Consider the following 10,960-nt stretch of genomic DNA (forward strand, 5'->3'; position numbering starts at 1 on the left):
AATTTCCATTACCAAATTTGGTCCCGCGGTACCCAACTCTCACCGAACCCCAACTACCATCTCTGGACCACCCAACGGATCTTAGCTCCTCCTCTCCATCTTCCCGTTTGTACCTAAGTCCAACTAGAGCTACCCCTTATTCTCATTTGTACCACATATACATACATACATACATACCAGTCTAAACGCACAAAAGAATTCCACTGACAGGACATGAAAGTATTTAACCATTTACCCACAATCCAACGGTGCAATTATGAAGTACAAAGATGAAGAGAATCGAAGTCCAAGGAGGAAGGGGCAAAGAAAAATTCAATCTTCACCGCCCAAACCAGCATCAAAGTACCAATTTCACAAGCAACCTTCACTACTTTCCAAATGAATACACCGTGAAACCAGCAGTCCGGCTACCTACCCACCTCATATGAAACCTCAGTATTGAGTTACTAGAGAGCTAGGAATAGTAGAACAAGACGACATATTGTTACATTACCATTTGAGTAAGAAGGGGTAACTTTCCTACAATCTAGGGTAATTTTTTTCAACATTTGACAGGGTCCTGGACACGGACAAGATACATAATCCACAAGACAAAAATGAAGGGCAGAGAAACAAGACGGAAAAAAAAAAATCTCTCAAAATGGGAGAAACCTCCGCATGGAACAAAAAACCAATAATCAATGCCATTAAATTCAAGATTCCTAACTTAAAACCCTTCCAAGGTATGCCAACAGCTAAGATCATTTTGTAGCAACAAGGGACCACAATGGGCCCGCTACTCAGGGAAGGTCATTTAGATAGTGTAAAAATTTTAACAATAGCACATTTGTCATTAAAAGTCTATAATTGTTCAACAAAGTGTTACAGTAAACCATATCTCCAGAAACATGCAACGCAATTTGAAGTAACAATACTTCAGCAGCATCGACATCGAATAGGCAAATTTGATAACACTTATTATTTGTAGAATTCGAAGTCGGTATCAGGCTTCTTCACATTGGTTCGGTAACCCTTCTCAAAGTCCTTGGGAAGAATGACATACCGATTCTTGCGAACAGCATGCATTCCTGCTTCTTGGCATATAGCTGAAATCTGCAGACATCATCCAAGTTAAAAGGATTCACTGAATAAGTCATAAAGAATCATGAAGGACAAGATTATGACTCAACACTTGCAAAAATGCCAACCAAACAAACAAGAAAACACGATGACAGCAGCTATACAAAAATTTCATTGCAACTAGCAGAAGAACTGATACAAAGAACAATCCATCACTAATATACCATAAGTGAAGTGCAAATTAACCAACCTCGGCAGCGCTGATTTTATCTGGTCGAGAGACATAGTCTTCCAAGTCTACCTCATCACTCAAGTTCATTTTAGCAGTGCAAACCTGTAATCAACATATAAATCTTTAATTTTTATTGATCAACTGAGCATAAAGAAAGGAAAAATAAATTATTGTTTGCAGTAACTTGCTGAAAATCCATAACAGTTAAAACATACAGCACAGAAAGGAATATTTGAACATATTTGAACAGGAGACTTCATTACTTACAGCACAGGTACTTACATTGCTGACTGATTCATAACGTATAAATAAAGGTGCGGAGACACACCATGATAAATGGGTGTAAATGCATTAGACAACCGAAAAAAAAAAAAAAAAAAAAGAGCCCACATTTTAATTTTATGTCTTTAGCCAAATAAAGTGTTTAATGTCTCTAGAACATTAACCATATGATATGGCTTTATGCTTTTTGTGAATCAAGTCCAAACAGAAAACCAAAATACGGAAATTAACATAAATAATTAATGGGAGGGTAAAGAGAGTTAGCATTGGAGGTGCCAGGTGCCACAACAGCATAATGTTTTAGGAGTTCAACGCTCTAAAAATTTGTATGTCTGGCCACAAATAAGCATTGGTAGAAAGGTAGCAAGTCCACATAAAATGAGAGGCTTAATCTCACAGTAAAGAGAAAGGAATTGTCCAGAATAAGAACCACATGATGAATAATTATTATACTGCATACCCACGATTACAAACACAAAACTCACCTGAAAAACGAGTCTTTTCTGTCGCCTATCAGGTAAAGGAAATTCAATCTTCCGGTCAAGCCTTCCTGGACGCAAAAGTGCTGGGTCCAGAGTGTCTGCTCGATTAGTAGCCATTATAACCTTAACATTAACTGTCTGGTCAAACCCATCCATCTGCAAAAGAGTAAGAACAGTTGGCAATAAGTTAAAGGTATTACTAGAGGTAAAAATTGCTGCCTGTCATTCATGAAAACATTTCCTCTTAACCCCAAACCAAGCCTTTGGCTTAAAAAAATAAAAATAAAAATGAATCGAGGCAGAATTGACAGCTTCAGTTTGTCAAACTTTCCGAGGCTTTAAAGAACCAAATATTTCCTTTCCTACCTGATTGAGGAGCTCCATGAGGATACGCTGAACTTCTCTGTCTGCTCCAGTTTGAGCATCAAACCTTGCAGTAGCTATAGCATCTACCTCATCAATAAAGATAATGGCAGGAGCATTCTCCTTGGCAAGACGGAAGACATCACGAACCATGCGTGGGCCCTGAAGAAACAAAGCAAAACAAGATTAATACACCCAATACTAGTATCTATAATTACATCTAATCATTAGCAATCCATATCAATGATGTACTAAAAGCTATATAAAGAAGACATGTATAGTTAAGGAAGCACAAAAAATAAAAAGATTTAAAAGTAATTACGTCTTTATCTGTATAGCTTACCTCACCCAAATACTTTTGAACAAATTCTGAACCAACAACTCTTATAAAAGCAGCAGTCGTATGATTAGCAACAGCCTTAGCTAGCATAGTTTTACCAGTACCAGGAGGACCATAAAGCAACACACCTCGCGGGGGATCAATACCAATTTGCTTATATAATTCATGATGAGTAAGTGGTAATTCAACTGCTTCTCGGATTTCTTGTTTCTGAATGTCACATCCTCCAATATCCTAACATTCCAGAAAAAATAAACAACAATTTTATTTAAAATTCTGATGAGCCAAAACATCGAAGTGGTTCAAGGCATGCACAAACAGAAAGGAAATCAGTAACTATAAAATGGTTTGTCAAATTCATAATTATAATTATAACAAACAGAGCAGCCAAAAAATAAAAATAAAAAAACAAAAAGCATTAGCAATGGTAGAGCAAAAGATAAAATGGATAACCCATTTAGCCATGTCAACAACAAAAGGGACTTCATAGTAACGACACATATTAGAAAAAGAAAAGAAGCAAGTAGTAGCAAATTCTTTTTATAAGAGCAAAAGTTGTCTACAAATCAAATAAAAGTAATCCCAAATGAAGAAATCCTAAGACGAAAAGGGATAATAGAAACTATTATATATTTTAGAAGTTCTATTATTTAATTAAGGCAAAAAAATGTCATCCAAAGGTGTGTATGAACAGGAGTCAGAGGAAGGAGTAGTCAACTAAACAAGACATTCCTTTATATGCAAACTGCAAGGTGAAACTGAGAATTTGAAAAATACAAAGCAAAAAACTACTTCAATTTCCTCTCCTTTCCACGGCCAAAGTACAAAATAAAACAAAGTAAACAGAAACACTTCAAATATTCCAATATCTTCCATTTTCTTGTCTTAAATTGAAGTGATTAAAAGCAAATCGTTTTCTTTTTATGCCAACATGTCTTTCTAGTAACGTTTCTACAAAAAATCAGGAGAGAGAGAGAGAGAGAGAGAGAGAGCAGAACAGTCTAGTTGATTTCTTCAAAGAGCTAACTAAGCATACTCTTGGAGATAAACCTATCATACAACACTTCTCTCCGAACCAATCTCCAAGCATAGCAAAAACTAGAACAGCATTATCACAAGGGGAGACATGATTGATTTTTTTTATTTCAAAAAACTATTTAGGCCTACAGCCCAGAATCGAGTTTCTTCATAAAAACCTACCTGTCCACCCTCAGACTGAAATTTTTCTTGATTCCAAATTTAGCTGACAATAAAAACCCTAGGAAGACTAAACTTTTCAATTATTCAAAAATACTTAAATAAAATAAAAAGCAAGGTTACGAGCAGTCGGTAGCCGCAAAACGTCTCACTAAAGTCTATCCGGTAGGTTAATATCGCATCAAAGAAACAAATGTTAGCATAAAATTTTAAGCATTTATAGCCCAGAAAAAACACTACCGTTTCGTTCCCAACCCAGCTAAAGGTTAAAAAACCTAAATTCGTTTTGTTCCAAACCCTAATCAATAATGTAAAAAGGGGAGAAATTTGTCCAACGATTTGGAATGAAATTGAAGAAGAGAACATACATTATAAGTGACATCCGGCTTCTCGGACTGGCTAAGCAGGGAAATACTGGAATCGGCCTCAGGGGGTAGAACGTCAACAAGGGCATTGGAGTGGCGGTGCAAGGCAACGGAAGCGGAGGGCTTCAGAAGCTCGCGATTGATGGTGCTGAGAATCCTGACGTAGTAATTGGAGCCGGTGGTGGAGCCAACAATCCCGTTGTTCTGATCAACCATCTCCATAAACTGGCCGATAACGAGAGGCACCGATTGGATCCTCTTGACCTCTTCCTGGGCACGTAGAAGCTCGCGCTTGAGATTCTTCTGTTCATCCTTGACGTATTCTTCCTGGATATCGATGAATTCCAACTGGCGTTGAAGGGACTTTAGGCGGCTGTAGAGATCGTCTTCGTCGTTAGATTGGTACTGCTCACTGAGACCTTGCAAGTCGGATCTCGTGGAGGGGAACGATGGCGGCGGCTCTAACGCCGGTTTAGGATCCACTACCATTGCAGAGGCCGCCATTGATGCGGAGCTTCGATTTTTGTATCTTCCCTAATCTACTGAATACAAAAGAGAGAGCTTCGATGAGAATGGAGTAAGACGCAAGAAAGTCGAATTTCTCGACCGAGTGCGAGTTATATAAAAGGAGGTGAGTCCTCGTTACGATGTCGTTTGATTACACCGCCCTTAAACCAATTTTGGGCCGGACTGTTTTTGTACCCGAATCGGCTTTTCTCTAATATTGGGCCTTCCTTTAAACAGACTACAAAACTTCCACGGCTTTCAAGTGCAAAAGCATGGGCAGGACATTTTTCTCCAAGGGACAACTACTAATATGTAGTGTGGAAATATATAAATATATACATATTGCAACATTTTTACCATGCTATACTCCCAAGTCTCCGACCAAGTAGGCCATTTGGTTGAATACTATGCTTTAATTTTCTGTTCGGAAAAAAAAAATTATTATTTTCAATGATTTTCAAATACACCATAAATTGATTAACATATACACCCTTCTTAAGGCAGCTAAGAAATAATATTATAGTTAAGTTGATATTTAAACAACTAAAATAATTAAAAACTAAAAATAAAAATACGAAAACTGCATAATTAAAAATAAAAATAATTGCAGCTTTAATTTCTCTCTAATTAGTAGTAGAATCTAGTTAGCTTTTCAATCTTCTTCCAATCATGATTTAAAGGACAATTCTTATAATTTGAATCACTTAGTTTCAAATGACAAAAAGCACGCCGATAGTACAATGCACTTTCAAGTCTTAAATATATAGAGTTCTATCTAATAGGCACATCTTACCTCAAATCTTTCTTGGAATCGCATTGATAACAATTTAACACATTTCACAAAGTTTTGCCTTTTTACTTATGACCCCCTTACATATTTAATATTTTTTTGAATCTTGTGAACAACATTATCAATGTCCTTCAACCCATCTTGTACTACCAAATTAATGATATGAACACAACATCTGAGATGAAAAAGATCACCATCACAAACTACGATCCCCCTTTAATTGCAAGTGAGTAACTAACATATCAACAAGGACATTATTTGCAAAACTATTATCTAAAGCTTAAAAAATAAATAAAAACACTTTGTCTCAATTCCCCATTCACACAACAAAGAATATATCTTTCTGCCAATGCTTTATCGTTATGTGGAGGTGGCATATAACAGAAATTTAACACTATTTTCTGCAATACCCATTCTTTGTTAATGAAATAGCAAGTAAGACATACATAGCCACAAGTAGTTACAAAAGCCCATAAATCAGAAATCAGACAAATTCTACCAAGTTACATCCAATAAACATTTTATCCTACATTTTTCTTTCAAATGCATTTTAAGAACATCTGACTTAGCAAAATTTTTAAAAACAAGTTGTATATCGGGATGCATATATTGAAATATCGCTTTAATTCCATCATACTCAACAAATTGGAAAGACAAATCATGTATGATTATGGCCGAAGTTACTAATTCTCAAAAATACTTAAAGTCAAATTTAGATACATTCAATGAAATAGTCCTTTTATTTTGAGATATTAATAATTAGCCTGATGAGATTTAACCTGTGTATAGCAAGCAATATAGCTACTCACCAACAGCAGACAACCCACAACCAGTCCACAATTAAGCAAATATAGATGAAATAGATGATTCCATAAGAAACCCAATTAAAAATCTATAGAGAGAAAGACAAGCACGTAAATATAAGGAAAGAGAGAGAGATAGAAATACACAAAATTTTACGTGGTTCGATCAAGATAATCTACATCCATGGGCAAGCAAGGAGATAATGAGTTTTATTAACTTGAAATGATTACAAGCTTAATTACCAAGAGCATGGCACTGTAGGGACAGAACTGGAATTTTGCTCATCAGAATCGTGCGCCTAGGCATTGGGTTCTCTATGAACAGCAACCAAAAAACTTTAGTGCAGCGCCTAGGCTCCCAGAAATAGCACCAAGACCCCGGGTCTGCTACCTTCTCCTTTCTCTTCTTGTTTTCCTTGCTTCCTTCCTCTTCACTACATTACCAAACATCATCCCATCAATTCCTCATGTTTACCATTACCACCAAGCTTCTTAAACAAGAATTTAGAGTCACAAAGACAATATGGCCTATATCACGAGTGTTTCTTCTCACACAACTTTTTAAATGACATTTCAAATTAATTGTTTCATATTTACTATCACAGAGATAAATTGTATCACTATCTTTACATTATATCTTTGCTTACCATAAATATCCAACAAAAGCACATCAAAGTAAGGCTAAACTTTTCAAGGAAGTTTTCTCTTGTACTTTACTTTATGCTCACTTGTGACTCCCTTCATAATACTTGCATCATGCTATTTGATCCAAGAGTTACTTGAAGTCCATCCATATTTATCTACATGTTTTTTTTTTTTTTTAAATTACATATTAAAATAAAATATTGTAATAACCTTCAAGTAAACATGTATATAATTTTTATTTTTCAAATCACAAAGCAAAATATATATACACACACACATATGTAATTTTTTATTTTCCAAATCACACACACACACACACACACACACACACACATATATCCTTTTTCTAGTGCTACAAATAAGAGTAGTGGTTGTAATCTAGTTCTATACCTATATATTGACATATCATGGAGTTAATGTAGAGAGAGGGACACCTAGTCTTTGTTAGGTCCTCTCCATTGTACAATTAACTAGTATAAATTGCAACAATATTCTTCAATTCTTTTTTTTTTTTTTCAATTTTTTAATTTCCAAATCACAAAGCAATATATATGTATATGTATTTATATTCTTTTTCTAACACTACAAATGAGAAGAGTGGTGGTAATCTAGCTCTATACCTATATAGAGGAGTGGTGGTGGCTCTATACCTACCGCGAAAGTTCTCTAGAGTTTCTAATAAACTAATGCTAATTGAGATTTCTTTTTTGTACTCCTAAATGTTATTAATATTAGTTTTTTTCTTTGTTTAAAAATGCATTCTTAGTTGAGCAGGTCACTTAGTTTATGTATGCATTTACATTATTCTATTATCTACTATTGGTGCATTATTAGGTATTCTTAAGAATACCTTTTCACAGAATGAGAAAACATATTGTTTATTACAGCTGAACATGGGAGATTCAAAGCACTAACAAGTCTTACTAGAAAAGGTGACCAAGGGGATCATTCTAGGTAATGCTGTCAAATATATATCATGGCATTCTTCATCATGTATGTATAGAAAGATTTAGATTCTCAAATTGATTAATGGCATGTATGACATTACTTCCAATTGTTAATTAATAGTACTTTGATGTTATTTCGAGTCTTATATGTATGCTAATTTGTCTGATGAATTGAAAATGAAAAGAATGAACAGAACATGGCATCCGACAATAGATGTTTTATTATATATCTAACTTATGACTGTTGTTGACACCATCTTGCAATAATTATTGTTGTCTCTTCTTTATTTTCACTTTTGAATGCATAAGTATAATTGGATTTTGAGTAGTTCTTCATATGATGCGTGGTGGGTTAGTGCTACTAGCTAAACATTGTTTTTTGTTAATGTCCTCAATCGCAGAGTCATCAAACTTAAAACTCATTTGCAATCCAACATAAGAAAAAGAATTCCAAAGTTTTTATCCTACCTAATTGCCTCTAATTCATTAATCTTTAAAGCAAATAGTTGAACTCAAATTTTCTCTGAAACATTTCTAGAGGTTATCAATATCAATGGTTGCAGTGTGTTAAGTATGGTTCAGAGTAAAGAACAAATGACATTGACTTAAGGACCCGTTGTGTCTGAAACTCGTGGAATTGATGCACTGAGTGAAATGGGTTTTCTGATCTTGCTTGGTGAAAGCCTTTTTCCTTTGTTCTTTTAAGATATAGGACACCACATCAATGAGAAGAGAGAAGAAAACTACCAAAACTAGGACCCAGTAAAAATAGATAGATATATATATATATATATATAGAGAGAGAGAGAGAGACAAAAAGAGAAGAAGTTGGAGGCCAGAAAGACAAGCGGTAATGTTCAAGCGGTGCTTCAGGTCAGTGATGGCATCATGGCTTGGAGTTGGAGTCTAGAAAGATGAGGGACCAATTAGGGCTTCTAATCTAATGGTGTGGTGGCTTTTTAGTCATTTGAGTTTCTTTTTTGATGTTTTTATTTTTGTTTATAAAAAATTAATAATAGGGAATTACTTTTTATAACATTTACTTATTAAAATCATATTAGTGGATAAAATTTTAATTTATAATTAAATTTAAATGAGTTATAATAAATATATAATCATTTCGAATTAAAACTGACATATTTAATAAAAGGGTTATTGCGTGTCAATTTCGAGTTAAACCAGTCAACTCAAAAATGATACGATTAATAATCGTGTTAAATGAGTTGATCCGATTATGATCTGAACCCATTTATGATAAACCAAACTCATTTATTTCGTGCCATTTTCAAATCATATCACTATGTCATTACGCAAACTGCCAGCTTTATGCATGTGCATTTTCTTCAAAATTGTAGTAAATAAGAGAGGAAATAGGCTAGAAATTCTCATCAATATTTGGGCGTTTAATATTTAATACTTGGGATGCAAAATGACTGTATCTAAATTGGTTTTTGAATTTTACCAAGAACACCAAATTGATGGTTACATTAATTATTTATTAATCCAACAATGGATTAATTTGACCTAGAACATGTTGAAGTCAAAGTGTTTGCTTATTGGGGCATTTTATTGTGTGATAAAAATTTCAATTTCGATTTTGATTTCTTTGATATAAAGTATTGTTTTAATCGAAATAAATTATTTAGCTTAGTTCCTGTGTTTTAAAAGATTTGGAGCTTATATATTGGTTTAACTTTTGTAAATGTAGAAGGAATTGAGAGTTTTCTTAGAGTTTTTTTATTTTTTATTTTTATTAACTTTGGTAAAATGAATGTTAGCTGTTATAGTTTTGATTGAAATGAAACATTTGGGTTTATTAAACGATGATTATAATTGAAATAAAAGGTTTATAGTTTGTAAAGCTTTAGAATGAAATACTTTTTGCACAAAACTGTGGCTATTTTGGTTTTGATAGAAATCAGATATATGACTAGTTTGAGATGAAATGACACCGAAATTCATATTTAGTTGTTAAAATAAAGGGGAATGGAAATTAAATGAAATAGAAAATGGAATACGATGGAGGATGAAATTGATTTCACTGTTTGGTTGCATTTTGGAATGAATGTAACACGTAAGAAGATGTATTGACTTTGGATTTAAAAAAAAATTATTAACTTTTTTTAATAGCGGATTTCTACAAAATTTATTGGACTTCTAATAACTTTTATAGAGTTTATAGAATTATGAAATATTTTTATAGAATTTTATAAACTTAATTTAATTGACATTAATAGAGTTTCATGTACATTTATTTTGTTGACTTGTAATAAACTTTGTAGAAACAAAATTATATTTCTCATGTTAACCAAAAAAAAAAAATTATAAAAAAATAAAATAAATAATTTTGTGTTGAGATAACTTTCATATTTTGCATTTTTTTAATTATTATCCTTTGTGTAAAAATTTTGGGTGTATGATTTAGAAATATTTTTACTATACATATATCTTTTCATCAAAATCTTTACTCTATGCAATCCAAAAATTTTTCAAAAATTGATTAAAAAGTATTTTTGGATCCACAATTTTTCTTTTCTCTTTTTTTTTTTTATATATTTTTCTCATTACAAATATAATTTCTGAATTTGATTTTTTTCGATGTTAAAAATGTTATTAGAAATTGGATCCTATATATGTATATACATTTTAACCATTTTTCAACTTAAAATTTAAATTATTTAAAACAATATTAAAAATGTGAAAATTATACATGTTGGATAAATGTGAAAATTTTCATTTTTTATATTGGAATCTATATTATCCAAAAAAAAAAAAAAGATTTGGGTTTTCAATTGTCAAACTTTACCACTGTTTAAGACAAAGATATGTTTTCTGACAATTGTATGGGATATTGTTACTCTTCTACTAGTTTTTAGGTTCGTTTTGTTTTGGGCAATTACCAAAATAAAAAATAAAAAAGGCATAGCAACAATATTTGTAACTATACA

At 32.9% G+C, this 10,960-nt stretch overlaps 1 protein-coding gene across 1 annotated transcript; it reads right to left on the reverse strand.

Annotated features, from left to right (window-relative positions):
* Positions 1–660: 660 nt before the first annotated feature.
* LOC107411589 (26S proteasome regulatory subunit 6B homolog) lies at positions 661–4,919 on the reverse strand. The gene is made up of 6 exons (XM_016019198.4): positions 4,324–4,919; positions 2,762–2,992; positions 2,422–2,580; positions 2,059–2,211; positions 1,310–1,393; positions 661–1,092 (listed from the first exon to the last, which is right to left on the reverse strand). Exons 1-6 carry the CDS (start codon positions 4,822–4,824, stop codon positions 958–960), a joined length of 1,263 nt encoding a protein of 420 aa, XP_015874684.3. The 5' UTR covers positions 4,825–4,919; the 3' UTR covers positions 661–957.
* Between the last annotated feature and the right edge of the window lie 6,041 nt (positions 4,920–10,960).

This window comes from Ziziphus jujuba, chromosome 10, assembly GCF_031755915.1.
Source record: "Ziziphus jujuba cultivar Dongzao chromosome 10, ASM3175591v1".
In the NCBI taxonomy this organism is placed as follows: domain Eukaryota; kingdom Viridiplantae; phylum Streptophyta; class Magnoliopsida; order Rosales; family Rhamnaceae; genus Ziziphus; species Ziziphus jujuba.

Bases quoted from the DNA above. Each gene is read 5' to 3' on its own strand.
- LOC107411589 (XM_016019198.4), bottom strand. From the start codon at position 4,824: ATGGCGGCCTCTGCAATGGTAGTGGATCCTAAACCGGCGTTAGAGCCG. The intron at 2,581-2,761 runs GTAAGCTATACA...TTGTTTCTTCAG, and splicing joins TTCAAAAGTATTTGGGTGAG to GGCCCACGCATGGTTCGTGA. The intron at 2,212-2,421 runs GTAGGAAAGGAA...ACTCTTTTGCAG, and splicing joins TCATGGAGCTCCTCAATCAG to ATGGATGGGTTTGACCAGAC.